Source organism: Centruroides vittatus, unplaced genomic scaffold, assembly GCF_030686945.1.
Source record: "Centruroides vittatus isolate TY-2023 unplaced genomic scaffold, ASM3068694v2 contig_16, whole genome shotgun sequence".
In the NCBI taxonomy this organism is placed as follows: Eukaryota; Metazoa; Arthropoda; class Arachnida; order Scorpiones; family Buthidae; genus Centruroides; species Centruroides vittatus.
Genome location: NW_027120979.1, coordinates 1 through 23,378, shown reverse-complemented (window position 1 = coordinate 23,378; position 23,378 = coordinate 1). Strand labels below are relative to the sequence as shown.

The window sequence follows — 23,378 nt, the reverse complement described above, 5'->3', positions numbered from 1 at the left end:
TACCTTTACATTCTCTCTTGGTATTTATTATAAAAGTTTGAATAATATTTAATAAAAACTTGTTTGTGGCCGGATGGCCGAGCGGTCAAGGTTAGCAGCCTGCCGCCCTGGGGGACCCGGGATCGAGTCCGGACAGGTCGAAAAATCCCCAGGAATTTTTCAGGGGGTGGTTCGTCCGGATATGTCGGTCCCCGTCCCTCACCACCCGGCCGCCCATTGTGGGCTTGGCCGAACCCATAATGGGCTTGCTATAAGAGGCCCTCTTAGTGCCCACTGGGCGGAAAGAGTTACCAAAAATAAAAAAAATAATAAATAAATAAAAACTTGTTTTATCAACTTAAATGACAACTATTGTAAAACATTTAAGCGTTTTATTAATTTTTAAGCCGTGTTTAATTATAATTAATAATACATAACAATTACTTGTTTACAGTGCTGCCATTATATAAGGCTTTAAGAAAAATGTTCATTGTTTTCTCAGTCGTGAAACTAAAGCTACAAATATAGAGGGCATTAACAGATTCGAAACTGTAGTTAAACTTTACTTGTGTAACATAGGTGATGGCTATTAACTATAGCTAAAGCTAGTAGCTAATTGCAAATTTCCTACGTTTTTCAGTATAAAGTACATGAGTAGTAGTGATTTGAGTAGCACTGATCACAAAATTAATTTTCTAATTAAAATAAAATTAATTTAATTTAAATTTGTAATAATAAGACAAAGTTTCTGTATTAATTATTTTATATAAGATATATGATTGGTCGGTTTTTGATATAAATTGAGTTTTAAGGAAAGTTAGAATTTATTTTTAATACCAAGATTAAAAATTGCAATCATGGAGAGATATGGTTTTATTATTACTTACGACGGTGATAGAAATTATTCTGTTTCTCCTCGTTTGTACAAGTCAATAGATACGTGTATTGCTGCGGTAAATAATTTTTTTTTCGATATTCCTGATAATCTCCCTATTGTTTTACGTTATTTTAAAGTTAATGATGAAATATGGAAAGGAAATGGAAAATTCGGTTTTATAATTGTTGACGAGAATGGAAGAATTTATGAAGTTAGTAATAAATTATATTATTCGTTCGAGAAATGTTCAGAAGTTATGAAAGAAATTTATATAGAAAGGAACAAAAAGAATATATTAATATTTAGGGAGATAATTTGTGGATCAAAGCATTATAAATTTACTAAAGCTTATAAGTTTGATTAATATGTATTTCAAACATCCTAGTAACTGTATAATCGTTGGACCTTCTCAATGCGGAAAGACAACATTAGTGAGAAAAATTATTCGTAACAAAATTTATGAAAATACATTAAAAAAGATTCTATGGTGTTATTCCGTATATTTACCGTTTTTTCACGAGGAAAAAGATGTTACATTCATGTATGGCTTACCTGAATCCGTGCAAGGATGGGATTTAATAATAATTGATGATTTGATGCATGAACTCAGTTCAAAAACTGCATTTTTGTTTACAACAGAGTCTCATCATTATAATGTAAGCGTGATCGTGATAATGCAAAATTTGTTTCCAAAAAATAGAATTATGAGAGATATAACTTTAAACACGCATTATTTGATATTATTTAAAAATAATCGCGATGAAAGTCAAGTAAGTTGTTTGGGACGGCAAGCTTTTGCTGGTAAATGTGATTTTTTTATGGATGCATATAAAAAAGCGACAGAAAAGGAATTCGGTTATTTGTTATTAGATTTTCATCCTAAAACGAATAAGAAATTTTCTGTGAGAGATTCGTGTTTTCCTGACGAACAAGGTATTTTTTGGATATACTTACCAATAAAATGAAGAACGTAAAGAAAAATTATCATATGTTAGCACTTTTGTCTAAGACTACTCCTTCTCAACGAAAAGCAATATTGAAAGAAGCTACTCCGGATCAAATTAAAGTTTTGTGTGAAATATGCGATAATTTGCGGAGAGGAAATATACCTGCCGATGTTCGTAAATTACAAAAATATAAAAAAATTATCAGGAAATTAAGTGAAAAAAATGTTCCTTTAAATACTAAGAAAAAAATTTTAGTTAATCAATCTGGTGGATTCCTTCCTCTTCTACTGGCTCCGTTATTGTCTATGGCAGGTGGACTAATTGGTAAAGTAATAGGAAAAAGAATCTAATGGCGAAACAAATGGCTCTTGTCCCTCCTGAACTGTTGTCGGCATATCGAAAACCTGAAATAAGAATTGGTAATAATATCGAAGAATTACTTGAGACTGGTGATTTATCTGATGATAGTAAAGTCAAATTATTAAGTCAATTGATTTCGAGATATCAGAGAACAGTTCATGCGCCAAAAGAACCTGTTAGAGTATCTGTTGTATCCGACAAAATCGAAGAAACGGAATCTCAACCCGAAGAAAAAGCTGTCGATGATGCATTTATTAAACAAATAATTTTATCTGTACCGCAATTATATCAAAAATATATACCACATTTAATTGATAAGTTGAATCAAAGTCATTACGGATGGAATTCTAAAGGTGAATTAACAACCGATGGGAAACCTATTTTTGGAAGTCATATAGTAGACTTAATTTCGTATGTAATGAGAAATAGAAAAACCGCATTAGTTCCTGTTGGTTTTAACGAATTTTGGGACGGTTTAAAGAAAATAAACATTCCTAAAGAGTGGATTGGAAACAAAAGTTTGACAACATTAGCCGAAAAAACACAGTATCAACCAGCATCAGTCGAGACTCCCGAAGAAATTTTCTCTCCAAGACTATTTCACCAGTGGAAAAAATCTAAGAGGAAGAGGAAGAATAATTCCGAATGGAAAAACTTTTAAAATCGATATACTATAATCCTAAATCTCCAGCATCTTTTGGTGGTGTAAGTAAATTAGTTAAAGAATCTAATTTACCACAATCTGTTGTTAAAAAATGGCTATCTTCTCAACTGACTTATACACTTCATAAACCTGTAAGAATTAAATATTCGCGAAGAAAAACTAAAAGTTTTTATCCTAATGACTTATGGCAAGCCGATTTAATTGTATTAAAACAATTTTCTAGATTTAATAATGGAGTAAAATACTTACTAACTGTAATCGATGTATTTACTAAGTATTGCTATGTAGAACCAATAAAAGATAAAAAACCTCAGTCAGTTTTTAAAGCTTTCAAAATCATTTTTAGAAAAAACATTCCAAAAAATTTACAAACTGATAAAGGAAAAGAATTTTATAATAGATTAGTAAAAAATCTTTTTAAAAAATTTAAAATTAATCATTATTCTACTCATTCTGATACAAAAGCAGCTGTTGTCGAAAGATTAAATAAAACTCTGCGGAATAAAATATATAGATTATTTACGTATCGTAAGTCTTTTAAATATATCGATAAATTATCTGATATTGTAAAAAGTTACAATAATAGTTTTCATAGAAGTATCGGTATGTCTCCGTCAGAAGTTACCCCTCTACATCATAGCATGATTTTCGAAAAGTTGTATGGTATAAAAGGAGGGAATACATTTAAATTTAATATTGGTGATTTTGTTCGAATCTCGAAAATACGTAAAACATTTAGTCGAGGATATCTACCAGGTTGGACAAAAGAAATATTTGTTATTCACGATCGTTTTTCATCTCATCCTCCGACGTACATATTGAAAGATTTAAATAATGAAATTTTAGAAGGAAAATTTTATACAGAAGAATTACAGAAGGTGACAAAATGATGCAGTCTGACTTTTTTGTAACTCTGATAAGCAATGCTAGCATGGATTTATTTCCTGAAAATAAGCAGTCTAATTTCACTGTGAAAATGAGTCCGGCTATTGATTTACATGGAAAATGGGTAGTCGGTCTGAGCGAAGTTATTATTCCTAGAAACTGGTTTAACATATCTAATCATAACAATGATTATACTATTACTAAGCATAAAATTAGAAGAGAAAAAATAGAAGATAAAACATATACGATTCCACTAACTACAGCTAAAGAAAATGAAGGAAAGACGCTTTTCGATTGGATAAACAATAATATAGTTTCCTTAACTGGCTCTAACTCGGTAGAATTCGTTTTAGACAAGGATTATAAAGATGTAAAAATAAATGTGAAGGAGGGATTCGAGTTGCATGTTACAAAAGACAGTGCTCACAAATTACTTTATTTATTAAATTTTCCACTGAAAGAAATTATATTTAAACAAGACACTTCAAATTTAATATTGCGGACTGGGTCTAAGGAATATCTATCAAATCCCGTATTTTACAAGGATCAATTTATAATTTTAATAGAAAGAAATAAAAAAGTTGTTGAAGAAATCGATGTAGAAGAAAAAATTTTTATTCCTATTGGATTATATTCATCAGCTGAAAAATTTCTCGGAATTTTTAAATATATTAAATTAGGATTACTGCCTAATAACAAAATCATTTTAAAAGTTCCTAAAAATATAACGATTGAATTTGGAAACGAATTAAAGGATTTATTAGGATTTAAAACACAGAAATTTTCAGCAGGCGAATATGTAAGTGAATATCCACTTGAATTGTCTGCAGGAATTTCAGAAATTTTTATTTATTCAAATATTGTTGCTTCTCATCATGTGGGGGATATAACAGCTCCTCTTCTAAGAGTTATACCAGTTATGGGAGAAAAGACCGATCAAATAGTTAAAGTTTATCCCTCACCTTTATATTTTCCTTTGAAAAAAAATTATATTGATACTATTGAAATCGAGTTGAGAACTGCCGGTGGAAAAGAAATTGTCTTTTTTGGAGGAAAAACATTATTAGTTCTATCTTTTAAGCAGTTATAAATAGTGCTTAGTCTTATTTGTTAATATTAGTTCATGTTTGAAAGTACAAAATGAAGCTCGATCCTAAAGATTGTATAAATTATTACTGTAATCAGGCGGGAGGAACGATATACAGACCTGAGTTACGATTTCCTCTCACACGACAATTAGGAACAGGGAATTATTTTGCGGGACAGCAAATACAACGAGGATATGGATTTTTTGGAGATTTATTTCGTAAATCAATTCCTATTCTTAGTAAAGTAGGAAAATATCTAGGACGAAAAGCATTAAACTTTGCATCAAATGTTGGATCGGATGTAATTAGCGGGAAATCATTCAAAGAATCTACAAAATCACATTTAAAAGATATTGGTTCTGAAATAAAAGATGATGTAATTAAAAAAGTACAAGGCGGATCTGGTATAAAAAGAAAACGAACGAAAAGATTAATTCAGTCGCAGAATAAAAGGCGAAAACTAAAAGATATATTTACTGAGTGAGAAAATGGATCCACACTCTTGTCCATGCACCAAAAGTGAGTTGGATTTATTCAGTACAGTTTCAACTCAATTAGCTATTGACAATACATCAGAAGTTATAGTACATCCTGTCGCAACAATTTCGGATAGTCGAGCACCAATTGAATTTTATGTATCCGGTTCTGGTGAAAATTATATCGATCTACATTCAATTTATCTACATGTTCAAGCAAAAATTGTAAAGAAAAATGGAACAGATACTGCTGTAGATGAAAAAGTTGCTCCTGTCAATTATTTTTTAAATAGTTTGTTCTCTCAATGCAGTGTTTTTCTAAACGACAAACAAGTAATTTCACAGGTTAATTATCCCTACAGAGCAATTTTGGAGGCCTTATTATTTTACTCAAAAGAAGCACAAGAATCCTTTTTAACGAGTGCATTATTTTTTAAAGATACTGCACAACATATGGATTCCATAGAAAATAATGAAGGAATGGCTAAAAGATTTAATATTGGTAAACAAAGTAGACTAATAGATTTAGTTGGACGACTTCATATTGATTTATCACATCAACCTAAACTGTTAATTAATAATGTTGATTTACGAATTAAATTAGAAAGATCAAAAGATAATTTTGCATTAATGGCAAATAATGATGATTATAAAGTCATTATTAAAAATGCATCTCTAAAAATTAATAAAGTAGATGTTAGTTCATCAGTTCAAATTGGAATAGAAAAAGCATTGCAAACAGGTATTATAAAAATGCCATTCCGCAGAACAGATATTAAAGTTTTTACTTTAAGTAGTGGAATTCAGTCTACAAATATATCAAATGCTGTTATCGGTCAGTTACCTTATAGAATTACAATTGGTTTGGTTTCAAATTCGGCATTTAATGGAAATGTAAAATACAATCCTTTTAATTTTAAAAATTACCATTTAAATTATATATGTTTATTAAAAGACAATCAAATGATTCCCCCAAAACCATATACTCCTGATTATACAAATAAAATATATGCAAGAAATTTTATATCATTATTTGAAGATATAGGATGCATTAACCATCATAAATTTACAAATATATCTTACGACGATTATAAAGATGGCTATACTTTATATTGTTTCGATCTTACTCCCGATCATTCTGCATCAGAATCGCATATAAGTGTTAATCAACAAGGAAATATCTCAATTGAATTAAAATTTTCAACTGCAATATTAGAAACGGTGAATGTTATTTGTTTGCTGGAATATAATAATACTCTAGAAATTGATCACTCAAGAACTGTGTTTGTGGACTATTAATGAATACCATTACTTTATGGAGACTGGCTTCAAGTGATTCGAAAATAAAAAGGACTTTCGGAGGTGTTTTTGCATCTGATGACTTACCCGTTCACATTGCTAATCGTAAATCGTTTATAATTAATTTAGATGAGAAAAATAAGCCTGGGAGTCATTGGGTATCTGTGTTCTTTACCGAAAAAACTTGTTTTTACTATGATAGCTATGGAATGAAACCGACAAAAACGAAAATTATAAAATTTATAAAACAAAATTCTAAAAATTGTTGCTGGAATAATATAGTTCATCAGAGTTTATATTCAACAACTTGCGGATATTTCTGTTTGTATTTTCTATATAAAATGAATAGAAATCAATGTTTAAAAGAATTAAGTACAACTGACAAATTTTATAACGATGAATTTGTAAAGAAATTTGTTAAAAATCATTTTTACTTAGCACATCCGAGTGCAATAATGTATAATCAATGTTGTACTTCAATGAAAAATAATAAAACTATTTAAATATAAACTTCTTTTTATTCTTTCAAAAAAAAAAAAAAAAAAAAAACATAATATTAACACACAAGATAATAATAATATTTTATCATTCTCATTAATTTAAAAAAATACATAATATTAAAACACAAGATGATGATGATAATATTTTATCATTCTCATTCATTAAAAAAATTACATAATATTAAAACACAAGATAATATTTTCTTCTCTAAGTCTGTATAAAATAAAAAACTTTAATTAATAATAATAATATTATTTTATCATTCTCATTCATTAGTAAAAAAATTACCTGTTAAAAATGTTAGCAATAACAATAATTATATACCTATACAAATTTAAAAAAAAAAATGTAATCATATTTACTAATTTTTATATAATAATAATTAAAAATATATTTACCATGTTGATCCATATAAAATTTATAAGAGAAGACATCACAAAGAGAGCAGTGAGCAACAAAATTGCTATGATGTGGACACGGTATGCTAATTTTCGAGGATTTAGGAATTCCCAATTTTTCGAGGTCGTATGACGAAATTTTTATGTTGTATTTTTCTTCAGTTAGGCTTAAAAAATTAAACTCGATTTGGCCCCCCTTATAATAAATTATATCATATTTTTTATATAATTTATATAAAATTTCGCATACTTTACAATAACATTCCCAATAACCAAAATTATGTTTTTTATATGCCAAATATAGTCCATGCAAAAAATTTCCAAATTTCACAGATTTTTTATCTCTTAATGATAAATCATTAAAATTAATAAATTCATTGTAAAAATCTATTTTTCCGAAATTGTTTCCATGTCTTGCTACAAATCCGATTTGCCTGCATAAAGTGTTAAACGGGAGATTTTCATCTCGAATTGTAAATGCCTCGAAGTCAATGATAACTCCTATATTAGAAACTATATTATAATACACAGTATTAATTTTAATAAAAAAAAAATAATTTTAACACCTACCATTCCAGTATTTTTGAGTGTTGAAATCTAATTTATATTAAAATATATCAATTAAATAGAGACATATACAAAAAAAACTATATATTATAAATTATTATAATACTCACCACAGGAGAATTCTGAGATAGTAGAATCTACATCAAGATATTTATTAAAAAAAAATCAAGTATAGATATAAAAGAAAATATACTTACAACTCATCTTAGCAGAATGTATTGAATGCTGGAGTTTGTGAATGATTGTTAAAACTTGTTTGATTCTGACAAAAATTACAGCTCTTTTTATACTTAAATTCAACAGAGGTGTGGTATTCATTTTTATATATCCTGTTGTTTGAAGTACATTCTTAAAATATTAATAGGTATTGTGTGTTTTTAATTCATTTTTAAATATCTTGTTTTTGAAGTATATTCTTGAAATATCCTGTTTTTGAAGTACATTCTTAAAATATTAATAGGCACTGTGTGTTTTTAATTCATTTTTAAATATCTTGTTTTTGAAGTATATTCTTGAAATATCCTGTTTTTGAAGTACATTCTTAAAATATTAATAGGCACTGTGTGTTTTTTTAATTCATTTTTAAATATCCTGTTTTTGAAGTATATTCTTGAAATATCCTGTTTTTGAAGTACATTCTTGAAATATCCTGTTTTTGAAGTACATTCTTGAAATATCCTGTTTTTGAAGTAATTCTTGAATATTAATAGACAGTGCTATTTTCGATTCATTTTTAAAATATCCTGTTTTTTGAAGTATATTCTTGAAATATCCTGTTTTTGAAGTATATTCTTGAAATATTAATAGACAGTGCTATTTTCATTTTTAAAATATCCTGTTTTTGAAGTAAATTCTTAAAATATTAATACACACTACTGTTTTCGATTCATTTTTAAGTATCCTGTTTTTCAAAGTGCAGTTGAAGAATATTAATAGACATCATGTTATTCTAAAATTATTAACAGACATCCTGTTATGTGTTATTTTTGCATCCAGCAATAGTATAAATACTGCATATAAGAGACACCCTCAATACAGTGCTGAGATACTAGCCCAATACAGTGGTGAGATACTAGCTCAATACAGTGGTGAGATACTAGCTCAATACATCTCTGAGAACTTCTTTTGCAAGAATCTCTTATACATCTAAGAAAAATGTCTTCAGGAGGTAAGTATTTTATTTTATTTTTTAACTATTTTTACTTAAAATAATTCAATAAATATAATATTAATTTTAGAATGTGATTATGATTTTAATGTGAATCAGACTGTTGGTAAAAAAAGAGGACCAAAACCTAAAAACATAGAAGATCAGGAGTTGAAAAAGCAAAAGCTTGCCTTAGACCAAAAGTTCGGGTTAGACCTAACTCTAGATAAAGGTAAATCTTCAAAAATTAGCAAGTTTAACATCAAAATATGTGAAAATCAATTCATGGAGGTGGTAGAATTCCATTCTAACACATATGTTTCTTTAACAAAAACAAAAGGGAACTATCCACCTAACAAATATAATATTAATATTAACGACTTTAAATTTTATAAAAAAGCTTTTGATGCAATGAACGAACATTTAGACAAATGTGTAAATGTTTAAAATATGTCTTTTATGGATTAACACGTTGACTGCCATCTACGAGATGACTCGTAGTTACCGTTTCTGCCTAGGACGCCACCTACGAGTTATATCGTAGTTTGTTTCCTTGCCATATTTGTGCAGCTACGATGTAATTCGTAGTATATCAGTGTAAATATGAATAGATAGCTTCAGGGGCAAGAACAAAAAATCAAGTTTGGCTTACATGAACAGAACATTTATTAATTAATGAACAGAAAATATAATCATAAAAAGTTTATTCAAAATCAAAAGCAAAACAATATTTTTATTGTTTGTGATAATTTATAAAACAAAAATATAAATTTAAACGAACAGAAAATATTATAAAATGTTTATTCAAAATCAAAAGCAAAACGATATTTTTATAGTTTGTGATAATTTTTAAAACAATCTTCTACGCAAAGGGCTGGCTTCTCAAGACAGATTGGACAGAAATAACGCGTTTCTCGGCGTTTTTTAGCTTTGGTACAAATTCGACATGGCTTTGTCGGATGTTGTTTTTTCTGAGTAGATGGGATACTCTGTAAATAGTGAAGCTTCTGCAATTTAATTTTTTTTGAAACTGGTTGAATCTCTTCTCCAATCAACGCTTTGACGAATGCTTCTCTAAACTTTTAGTTTAGAGAAGCATTCGTCATAATGAGAAGCATAAGTTTTATTTTAGAGAAAAAGAGAAGCATAAGTTAGCTTATAGAGAAGCATAAGTTTTATTTTAGAAGAAGTTGCTTTTTGAAAGAGTTTGTGTGCATTATGTATATATATTTCTATAATATGTAATGCAACCTTTTTGAGCCATCTAATAGTCTTTCTTAGAGCTGTGTAGTACGATAGCATTTGATCTGATCGTCAATGCCAGACGTTCCATGATTATAATCTCGAATTATATTCGGTTTCGTCGAACATTTTCCATTGCGATTGAACACCTCTACCATTTCAACAACGTGCATGTTTGAAATGGTAAGGACTTCTCGTTTGTCTTTCCATTTACATACAGTAACAGGACCATTTCGCTGCCAAATAAACTCCCCCATCCTCACCAAAAATTTTGTCAGATTCTGAATCACTTAGATTAGTGTAGTAATCAAGTTGTTTTTTAGTCAGTGGTCTTTTCTTATCCATTTTGGGATATTTATAATTTGATTATAAAAATAAATAAAAAATAACACTCTCAAAAAAGACGTAAATGTGATGTGCTCGCCTCTATATCCGATTTATTACTAATGAATTTAGACGCACATCTCCGATTGGCTGTAGCGAAGTGACAGGACGAATCGTGTCTGTGCACGAATTAACTCGTAGTTTGGCTTTAGCGAAGAGCTTTCTGTTACATAAGCCAACTACGAGATAATTCGTAATACCTTTATTTTAAGAAAAACACATTTTATATGCTATTTGATTATTACTATATACTCTGATTAGAGTTTTTAATAATATAATATAATTAAATTAAGTTGGCGTTTTACAACAGAATCCTAAAAAGTCACGTGGCAGTCAACGTGTTAAGGAAAAAAGCTTTTAGAGGTTATGCTAAAACTTATCGTGCTCTTATTTTAGAAAATAGTGATCCATCTGTCTTTTTTGGAAAAATAACATCTAGTATTTATAATATTTTAGCTAATGATAATTTCGTTTGTAGAAGAAAATTTTTAATAAATTTAAAAACTAAATTTATAAAATATAAAGAAGATGATATTATAGAATATCAAGATGTTTATTTTTCTAGTCGTGTTGAGCATATTTTATCCTCATATATGATTAATGAAAAATTAATGAATGCATTTGATACAATTTTAAACTATATTGATGAGTTTATAAAATATGGATCAGGGTGGATACTGAAAGAAATTATATTTATAGATGTTCATATAGGAATATACAAAAATGAAATTGGAGGATGTGGTAATATTATTCTTCCAAAACATATAGTTAATAAACGTTGTGTGTTAAATATAAAATGTTCAGACAATCAATGTTTTTTATATTGTATAATTGCTAATCTGTATCCAACAGTTAATACCAACAAAAATTCTATATATTTGTATAGGAAATATTTAAAATATTTAAATATAAATAGTTTAAAATTTCCTGTAAATGTTAAAAATATTCCGATATTTGAAAAAAATAATTGTTTAAATATTAATGTATATGGATACGAAAACAAACTAATTTATCCGATTTATATAACCAAATTTCAATTTGAAAAAGAAATAAATTTGTTATTATATAAATCTCATTATTTTTTAATTAGAAATTTTAATAGACTAATGTCTGAGAAATTTTTGCCAAGAAAATTTTGCAAAAGATGTTTAAATGGTTTTGAAAGAGAATGTACTTTAAATGAGCATCTCAAATTTTGTTCTAATCATAAATATCAAAAAGTATCCACCCCGAAAGGAAAAGAAGCAATCACCAAATTTCATTCTCATGAAAAATCATTATTTCACCCAATCTGCATATTTGCAGATTTTGAATCAATTTTGGAAAAGGTTTCTTCTAATGAAATAAATCCTAAAGAAAGTTTTACTAAAATCGTTGAAATTCATAAACCTATATGTTATTCGATTATAATTATTGAAAATGAGGATAAAATAATATATGCTAATTTTTATTGTGGTGATAATGCTGTTAATAATTTTTTAATTGATATTCAAAACCAATTGAATAATTTGTTAAGTAAAATAAGTCATAATGTTGAAATTAATTTAAATACTGTTACTAATAATTCAAGACATTTATGTCATATTTGTAATGAAAAATTTGATGATGATGATATCCGTGTAATGGACCACGATCATCAAACAGGCTGTTTTCGAGGGTGGGCTCATAATAAATGCAATTTAAATTATAGACTAAAACCGTTTATTCCAATTATATTGCACAATTTTTCTGGTTATGATTCGCATTTAATTTTTAAAAATATACCTTCTAAATTATTTTCAAAAATTAGTATTATTCCAATAAATTCAGAAAAATTTACGACATTTTCATTAGATTATTTTAAATTTATTGACAGTTATCAATTTTTAAATTCTTCTCTCTCTGTTTTAACCGATAATTTAAAAAATGCGAATTATAATTTTCCAATTTTTAATCATTTTTTTCGTCATTACAAATATAGAGAATTATTAAAAAGAAAAGGAATTTTTCCATATTCCTATTTTAAAAACAAAGAAATATTAGATGAAATACAGCTACCCCCAAAAAAATGTTTTTATAACGAATTATCAGGAGAAAATATTACAGATGATGATTATAATCATGCTCAATTAGTTTGGAAAAAATTTCGCTGTGAAACTTTCAGGGACTATTTAAAATTATATCAATATGTTGATACCATATTATTAGCAGATATATTCCAAAATTTTAGAAAATTAAGTTTAACATATTATAATTTAGATCCTGTATATTTTATAACAACACCTGATTTAACATGGAATTGTGGTTTAAAAATGACAAAAATTGAATTAGAATTATTTAATGATCTTGATATGTATTTATTTATTGAAAGTGGAATGAGGGGGGGAGTAAGTTTAGCAGGGAAAAGATTTGCGCAAGCTAATAATCCATTAATACCCGAAACATATGATAAAAATCAACCTCATAATTATATTCTGTCAATAGATGCAAATAATCTTTATGGGTTTGTAATGAGCGCATACTTACCCGTAAATAATTTTAGATGGCTTCACAAAGATGAAATAGATGCTTTAGACATAACTAATATATCTGATGAAAATAGCATAGGATATATCTTAGAAGTTGATTTAAAATATCCCGAATATATTCATGACCGACACGATAATTTGCCGCTAGCTGTTGAACACACTGCCATTCCGTATGATTTATTATCTAATTATCAAAAAACAGTACTAGATAAATTAAATTTAAAATATACTAATAGTAAAAAATTAATTCCTACTCTTTTTGATAAAACAAACTATGTGGTTCATTATAGAAATTTAAAATTTTATCTAGAAGAGGGCCTGATAGTAACTAAAATTCATAGAGTATTGGCATTTTGTCAAAGTGCATGGCTTAAAAAATATATATATTTTAATAATAAAAAAAGACAAGAATCAACTAATGATTTTGACAAATCATTTTTTAAATTAATGAATAATAGTTTTTTTGGAAAAACATGTCAAAATGTAAGAAAGCGTATTAACTTAAAAGCAGCTACAACATTAAATCAATATCGCCGATATCTATCTAAACCGTCTGTAGAACAATTTCAAATTATAAATGATAATCTTACAATTTTTAAAATGAAGAAACCTAATTTATGCTTAGACAAACCTATTTATATAGGTTTTTGTGTATTAGAATTAAGCAAATTACATATGTATGAAACATTTTATAAAGTATTTAAAAACAGATATGGTGAAAACGTACATTTATTATATACCGACACAGATTCATTAACACTTCAAATTTATACAAAAGATATTTATGAGGATTTTAAATCATTCCCTGATATTTTTGATTTTAGTAACTATCCTAAAACTCACAAATTATATAATGAAATGAACAAAAATAAATTAGGATATTTTAAAGATGAAACACTTTCGAAACCAATAATTGAATTTTGTTCTTTAAAACCAAAGATGTATTCTTATATTTTTGATAAACAAAATAAAAAAACCGCTAAAGGTATTAAAAAATCTGTTATAAAAACATTTAATCACGATAAATATAAAGAAGTTTTATTCAACACAGAGCTATTAAGACATCAACAATATGGAATTAAAAGCAAAAATCATGTAGTAACAACATACCTGCAGAACAAAATTTCGCTTTCTCCATTTTATGATAAAAAATTCATTCAAGATAATGGAATAGATGTGGTATCGTTCGGTCATTACAGCTTCTACTCTTGATTCTTACAGATTTTTGGATATCATCATCATCATCTCCACAATACGGATTTTTAATAGTAGGTAAACGAAAACATAGTTATGTAATACATAGTGTTTGTAATAAAACTTATGTATGTTTAAAGCAAGCATGTAATAAAGCAGCATCATTAAAACTGTCTAAGAATAAAACATATGAATGTAAATTTTTTGTAATAAATGATAAAATAACATTACCAATATATGACAAATATTTTACAAGATGTGACTGTATGAAATGTAATAAATAATTTTGTATCTGCTAATATATGTACTCAATTTGAATAATGTTATCCATTTAAATATGTATTCAATTTGAATAATAATGTATTCTATTGTGATATCCATATAATAAAATGTTATTAATATGAATAATGTATCGTATTATGTAATTAATTAAATAAATATTTCTTAACAAAAAAACAATTTTGTTTCTTTATAGACAATACTCAACTGCTAATTGATTGGGGGGATTCATCATTTTCACCATTAGAAGAAAATAATATTCGTCATTTAAGAAATTATATTGACTGGGATATCATCAGTCAACGAAACGATTTATCTCTCACATTCATTTCTGAATTCGCTGATAAGTTAAATTGGGAAATCCTATGGAAAAACTATATATTCTCTACTTCATTTATTGAAAAACATATTAAATATGCAAAATGGGATTTAATTTGCGAATATCAGGTGTTAGATGAATCATTCTTAACCAACTTTTCACAATATCTTGATTGGAATAAAGTCGCTGAATTTCAAATTCTTTCAGATAATTTTATTAGGCGATACATACATAAGTTTGATATAAAAAAAATTTTAAAATACCAACGATTAAAAACTATGACTTTACGCATATTAAAAGATTATCTAAACTGGAATTATGTTTCTCGTTACCAAATACTTGACCAGCAATTTATAGACGACTTCCAAAATGAACTTTCTTGGTATTACATCTTAAAATATCAGAAAATAGACCGCGAATATATTGTCAACAATCACGAAAATTTATTACTCCACTTACTTGCAGAAATGTGTCATGTTTTAGATAAAGTAAATGAAAAAACTGGAAAAGCTTAAATAAAATAAAAAAATTTCAAAAAATAATTTTGTTTGGTGTTATATTATTTCATACAATTGTCATGTTTTAATTTTCTCAGATATTAAAACATTTAATAATTAATACAAAAACTTTGCATTAATGTTAAAATAAAATTAATTCAAATTTGTAAAAACATTTAATAATTAATACAGAAACTTTGTTTTAAAGTTAAAATAAAATTAATTTCATTCAAATTTGTGATTAGAAAATTAATTTTGTGATCAGTGCTACTCAAATCACTACTACTTACATGGTTAATGTTACCCTAGGTTCCGAGATGGCGGTGGGGGAAATTTTTCCCTGCGTTGGAGACTGCAACGGGGAAAAAATTTTTCCCTCGATTCTAGATGGCCGCGTTTCCGGCCGCCATCTTGAATTTCTCTGCAGACTTCGCGGACGTTAACCGAAATAACCGAAAGAAAAAAAAAAGAATTTTTTTTACTTACTTTTCGATGGGGGTTGCCTACTTTTTCCTACTTTTTTTTCCCTTTCCGATCCATTCTTTTTTCGGTTTGCCAGCTTGGATACTTTCCTTTTCTCTTAGTGCGGCTCTTTTCTTCCCTGTTCTTTTCGATTCGGCTGCTCTTTTATTGGTCGATTGGCGTTTCCCTCTGTTCGATTTATTACTACTTGGCCATATAAACGACAGAATGCAACCCCAAGAAATGTGGCCAAATTTACTTTTAAATGTTCCTCCAAAAGCAGAAGTCTTCGTTCCGCACTTACTACATCGCAAGAAACAGCTTTCTCTATTACTCCGATGATATAGTTTGCATTTAGAATTGCACGGAATGCAAACGGACTCGGTCGGCTGTATGCCTACTATTACAGCAAATTTCGGAAATTTCAATGCGTTATCGATACGGGGAGGCAAACATAGCTCCAAAAAGTCATCTCCCATTGACTTGTAGAAATCACTGGTGGTGCAACTCGACCGAAATTCGTCGTTGAAACTCAAATCGGCAAAACTACTCATTATCGAATAATCGGCAATAAACTAAACGCGGGGAGGTGGTGAGGGAAAAAAAATGAAATATCGTAACCAGAAAAAAACCACAGCAATTATTCCAATACGCAATTCGTCGCAACACTGCAGTAAACAATTCCAACTGGAAACTAGTCGATTTGCATAAAATTGCATTGAAATGAACAGAAATCATGTCACAGATCGAGCATTTGCATATTCGTTCGTAACACCACTACGAATTTCCCGCCGATATTACTCTCGCATGACGTCACAAAAAGGCTCCCTCTACCGTCGCAAATTTACACACGACCGTCGCCGTTTCGAGGTTACAGGATACTTGGCAACGTCGAACTCGGGGTTGAAACCGAACGGGGAAAAATTCTCAACGGCATCGACGTCACGACTCTAGGGAAAAAATTTTTCCTCGTTGCAGTCGCCAAGATAGGGAAGAATTCCCACCGCCGCCATCTCGGAATTTAAGGTAACATTAACCAAATACATATACATGAATATACGTTCTACCCCATTTTTTGTTGACACAAAAATGTATTAATTGTTTTCCACAATGAAGAAACTGATTAAAATTTGATTCTGCTGAAGATTATTTGCGATAAGTTTCGAAAAGTTTGAGTTTCAAAAATGTGTCAGAAATGGAACTTTTTTATGAAAAGAGAATGTGAAAATAAGCTAGAAATCAACACCAAGCTGAGGTTTTAAAAAAACCGTTTGCAATTTCAAATAAATTGGTCACAATTTGACTTATGAACACCATAAGTACCTTGTTTTTGCGTTATTGAGTTAAAGTAGCATATTTTTTGTGAAACGATTTCATTTAACCATTCCATGAAAGGTTGGTTTAAAGAGGATTCTTGAAAAGTTTTTAATTAATAAATTATTACAGGCTTCACGAACGCCATACTTTCACTGAAGAGTTCAAACACCTGTGTTGCTTTCGCCAGACATGTGTTGAACTTCTTGATTAATTGTAGTTTCTCTTCTTCAATAATCTGCCAGGTTTTAAGTCCAGTTTCCTTGCATTCAGTGTTCTGTAGCCGAAATCGAATCTTCGAACAGGCAATCTCAAACTGCTTAGCAGCTGCTTGTACAAGCAGGTCATGCGAAACTGAATTCAGAGCCTGTTCCAGACTTTTGCTTTTAATTTTTTTGGCGTTTTGGTACCAATAAAACAAATACGCTTACTTCTATAACACGTAATTATGAAGTGATAAATAATTAAAGTGTAAAGAAAATTCAAAATTAGACTAACGACAATAGAAGGTTGCAGGAACAAGATAAGCAGACGAATTATATTAAACTACTTGTGCATATAGAAAGAACTTTGGTAAAAATTTTATAAAACTAAGCTATATAATAAAATGCTGTAACATTGGTATTGCAATATTATAAATCAAAAATTACACTGTTCTTCTCTTCTCGTCTACACATTTCTAAATCGATTTTCTGAGAAATTGCGCCAAAAATTTCGCTAATTAGCATAATTTTATTTTCTTTCCTCCACCTACAAATGATTGCTTCACTTAATTCGCTTGCTCAATGATCATTACTTGTATTCAGGATTGTAAGTTATATTGTTTAATAACACCTACCTATATATATTTAGATAAACATTACTAAATTCAAATTTTAAACTATAAAGACAAAACACAAAGACAATCGTAAAGGCTAAAATATAAAAGCAACAACAAAGACAACTGGTTAATTAATAGGAAAACTAAAAGAAAAAAACATTGCAGCCAGTTTTCATTAAACCTGACGAATAAAACAACTAAAATTAGAATATTTCAATATTCTAAAACCGAAGACAAATGTCAGATAACACACATGCTTAATTGAATAGAAAATTATGGAATTTACAAATTCTAGAATACGTTAGAGCGAAACCATCATGTAGAACAGCTGTATTGCACGAGTAATAACTGCTAATGTTAAAGGTTTAAGTTGCCTTCTTGTAGTTGAATTCAAAATTCTGTTCACAGTTTTGTTTCTTATTTGAAATTCTTTTTAGTTTTAAGAAGCCGGAAAAAATGGAATGCAGTGTACTTGCCATCTGAAATATAAAACAAAATCGTTATCAAATCCGTTTAGAAAAAAGTTATCAAAGAAAATATTAAAGGCAAAAGCAACCTTGAAAACAATTGTCTTATCTACAACTAAAAATCCGCCTATTGTAATAGACAGGGAGACTTTTCCAAATCTTTTCATAAAATCCAAAATCTGAAAGTACGAATAGAAAATATAAAGAAATTATTTATTAAATAATCATAAAAACACATACCTTTAGTTTTCTTTTCAGTCCAATATCGCATCCCGCAAATCGTCTGACGTCTTGAAACGTGTTTTTCATCTGCAGCAGAGAAAAACAGTATAAAAATAAAATAATTTTAAAAAAACGTGTCACTCGTGTATATAAAATGTAATTACCGTAAATGCAAGCGAGCACAGCAGACATCCAGTTATTATGCAAATACACGTGAATATTACCACGAGTAAAAATCTTAAAAATTTAATGTAATAATAAGATTCCAAAAATAAAAATGCGTAGTAGAAATAACTTGTGCACCAAAGAATAGCGAAATAGATAATTACACATACTAAATTGTACTCGGTATTGAGTTGTTGCACGAAAAGCCAAAGCTCTTTGTGATGCAACATTAAATCGTTTATCTTTTCCTGTAAATCTGAACCGATTCTATTAATTAAAAACAGTTCTCGAGATAATTGTTCAAACTCTTGCTGAGTGGTGACGATTATCAAAGCCAGTATTAATAAAGTAAAACCGACTCCTCCTATTAAATAACTTAAAGCTACGCAAATTTGGATACTACAGAAAAGAGCTTCCCCATGAAATTTTTGTTTTTTTTCTATGTAAGGATAAATATCAAAAATCACAAGTATTACATGTAAGATAATATCTATTATTATAATTATAGATACGATCAGGACAATTTTTCTCAATAAGTTGTAATTATTCTTAATTTCGCTACGGAAATTCTCGTTCTTTAATGCGTGTATCAAAACCAGTTTGGTTCTTCTCATGTATCTGAAAACAATACAATAAAAGATAAATAGAAAATAATGTAACAATTTGAACAACGTGGAATCAGTTTTGAATACATCAAATTCCCCGTTGCAAATTGCATATTCATCCAAACCCGGTATTGTTTGCCAACTGAGAAGAATTGCACGTTCCCATAAAGAAAATTCGACTATTCGAACGTATATATCCTTGAATTTTGAATTTTTACATATTGTAATTCTGTTTTGGCAATTGCAAGATTCGAACGGATCTATCCCAAATATGAGGGCAGTCGTCCAACAAGGACTAAGGAAACAGCTCATACATGTTCCTTCTTGTAAATTCGGGTTCATGTTTTATTTGAATCCACAACTTGACGAAGCAAAATGATGCTCTGATTAGAAACGCTTGTTATATAATGCCATTAACTCTAAAAATACTACGATTCCATTATTGATAATGGATGATATAAAAGTTTAATTTTATGAGCTAATTTCTCTGAATAGAAAGAAAAATTAATTAGCTAAGTGCAGACTTTATTGATTGGTTAATTGATTAAAAGGTGGAGCGGTGTAATGACACGAACATGATATTATAATTCTGAAAGTGTTAGTATATCTCAGTTACTGTAATAAGTTAAAAGTTTAAATTGTTGAAATAATGAGATGAAATGTTAATTTTTAACACAGTTACATAAAAAGAAAAATTTCGTAAATAATTTATTTATGTAGATTTTCTTTTTTTTAAGTCTGTTAAAAAATTAACAAGTCATTTCATTATTTCAACAATTTAAATTTTAATGGGTAAAATTCTTAATAAATGATTTACAAATAACTGATAATGTTGACTATATATGCTAATATATGCATTACCCATTAATAATGTAAACATTAATAAAAAGTGACATGTTGAATTTATATGACAATAACATGATCGCTTTCATTCCAAATGTTGTCAGTGCAGAAAAATAAGACAGACATTTATTTTCAAAAAAATTTTAAGAAAAAGTGATTTTGAAATGTCTGTGTTGATCCAGTAGAAATGAAAGGAAATTACAGCATGAGAAAATGATGCAGCGCTTTGGAGAATTGTTGTATTTTTATTTGTGTGGGTGATCTTCCGGTCTGAAAACAAATGTGGCTGTGACTAAACGTCATCCAGAATTTAAATTTTACTCAAAGGCTGCAAGGTTTGTCAGTAAATCTGTTGACAACGATAAGGGTTTTTATTGGTGAGTAATTACGCTTTTTTTTTCATAAGTAAGGTAATGTGGGGCAGGTGAGCATGACTTTACTATAATTATGTAGTCAAAATTTTCATTCCATTCGAAAATCTTATCAAGATAAATTTACAAATCATTCTAGATTAAACGGGAGTCATTCACACAACGTTGTATTCAACGAAATTAATATAAAAGCGATTCTTCTGACGCAGTGAATACCACAAGGTCTCTGCGATTTTGTTCCTTATACGGAGCAAGGGTGTTATCACCATTCGAGATAAGGTCATAAACACTGAAAACTTCAGAAAACACATCCTGAAAAATATAGTACATTACTCACAAATGACTATCAGAAAATGTCACATTCTGTCAAAAACAATGCAACATATAACCACCGGTTGCAAGCTCACATAGGCATAATAAGGGCTGGCCTGTTATAGGCGAACTAGGCAATGGCCTAGGGCGCTTGAATTCGGGGGTGGCGGCTTGGCGAATGTGCATGCATAAAATACAATAAATAATGGAAAATAAATGTTTTTTGATTACAATTCTTTACTATGCTGTTTTATTACGTATTTGAATAAAAATTAGATACTCTATTTTAAATTGGTGTTTTATATTGTTTGAATTTTTTTTAAAATGAGACGATGTCAAAGTCATTTGCCTAGGGCGCTGAGTTTGCCCGGGCCGGCACTGGGCATAATCAAGTATCTAATATAATACACCACGAGCTTTTGCACAGAAGCATAGATTATTAAACATACAAATATACATAGGCAGCCTTAGAAAATAATGCCTACAAAATATAATACGGCAGAGAAATAATCACAGATAAAACAATTCATCGCCATACATACCGACTTCACTCTCATCGACAAATGCAGTAAGATCGCTTATATAATAGACATCTCTGTTCTAAATATTCATAACATAAAAAATGCTCATTCTGAAATAATCAACAAGCACAGTACACTCCATTCGCTCAAGAAATTAGACAGCTGTGGAAGATGAATAATGTATTTATTTCATTTGTTGTCATCTCTACCAGTGTTATACCACATACAATGCACTAAAGAGTAGAAACATTAAACTTTAATAAAAACATATACACGGCACTACGGAAAGCCGCAATAATTTTGATTTCTATTTCGATTAATATCTATGGTTAGGGTAAAGATTTAGAAATTTGGCACGGTGCCTTGTGTATGAGGGGTATTGATGTTTTAAATTTTGGTGGATGTTGGTCAAGAGGGTGAGTAGTTAAAGGAGTTTTATACGTCAGATTTCAAAATCTGAAGACTTCATAAAGACTTTAGATTTTCTTCTGTTTTTTTTATTATAATGGTGTTTCGCATCAAATATAAAAAGTTTCATCGAGACTGGTTAAGTATAAATACATAGCAAAATCGAAGGGCTTCCCAGAATTAAGAAACCAAATGAAACATATGAGAAATGTGTCTGCACTGCCTATGATAAATACATTGAATTAAATGTTTTTTTCGTCGTTTTTACGTTATTGTGAAATCGCAGACCTTAATTAATTAATAAATTGATATTTTTTAAAAATATTTTCAAAAGAAATAATCTTTGTTAAAGTTGAACAAATTCTTATCTACAAAGAAAGTTTCCGACACGAACTTCCTTGATGATGTAATAGGAGAACTTTGTAAGTATATTCACAGTACGTTTGTTAAGGATAAACATACGATGTTAGAAAAATTAAATTGATCAGCATTTGTCATAGATCTTAGTGAATCTATATATAGAATATAAAATAATATAGAAATAGAGAAAATCTTAATTTTGTAAAATGAAAGTATTATGTTAGGCTTCACTTCAACGGAAATCAACTTCCTCTTTTGACAGAAGTGAAGATGATTCATAAAATAAGTCTTGGCCTTCTGCATGCAGCTAGGCCCTATAAAAGGAACCCGCCTCAGCGCCAAGATGCGCAGTTCCTGGGAGATCAAGTTGACACCAGAATGGGCCATACTAGTTAGGCGCAGTCCTAAGGAGGATCCAAGCCATACTCATCGACTTAGGCAGAGTTCTGCACCATACAGTGATCAGGCAAAATAAGAAAGCCATGCAAGTTATAGTTATTGAACATTATCAGTATGTTTATTTGTGATCGTGAAGATACCAGTCCTACGAATACAACCAGCTATAGGAAGCTGATGAGGTATTATTCGTTTAGATCTCTGTAAACTCTCTCTCCGCGCATCAGTTTTGGTAGAGCGCAAAATAGGTTATTTTTAGATCTGTATTCCTAGTGTATTTCCATACAATTTGATATCATGTTTATTGGAATTTAGTTGTTTGGTTTTATTATGTATATTCTGTAATTATCTTAGATTTAGTCTAAATAAATATGATCTTTGCTTAATTAAATATTGGACTTAGATTTATTTCGATATCGCTCACGCGGGTCGATTATTACGCGTGAGTAGTATAAGGGAGAGAGACTCTGAAATAATTTGTTAAACTTTTAAGACTTTATAA

General features: G+C 29.0%; 1 protein-coding gene and 1 long non-coding RNA gene across 2 annotated transcripts; one reads left to right on the top strand and one right to left on the bottom strand.

Moving 5' to 3' along the window:
- The first annotated feature begins 5,288 nt into the window (after window positions 1–5,288).
- On the top strand, window positions 5,289–6,575 carry LOC136968798 (uncharacterized protein F54H12.2-like). Its single transcript, XM_067262833.1, has one exon. The coding sequence runs from the start codon at window positions 5,289–5,291 to the stop codon at window positions 6,573–6,575; it is 1,287 nt and encodes a 428-aa protein (XP_067118934.1).
- Window positions 6,576–18,591: 12,016 nt separating this feature from the next.
- LOC136968809 (uncharacterized) lies at window positions 18,592–19,376 on the bottom strand. The gene is made up of 4 exons (XR_010879700.1): window positions 19,060–19,376; window positions 18,914–18,982; window positions 18,763–18,852; window positions 18,592–18,685 (listed from the first exon to the last, which is right to left on the bottom strand). It is a non-coding gene; the product is annotated as an uncharacterized lncRNA (long non-coding RNA).
- Window positions 19,377–23,378: the final 4,002 nt, after the last annotated feature.

Excerpts from the sequence above, each read along its gene's own strand:
- LOC136968798 (XM_067262833.1), top strand. The coding sequence starts at position 5,289 with ATGGATCCACACTCTTGTCCATGCACCAAAAGTGAGTTGGATTTATTC.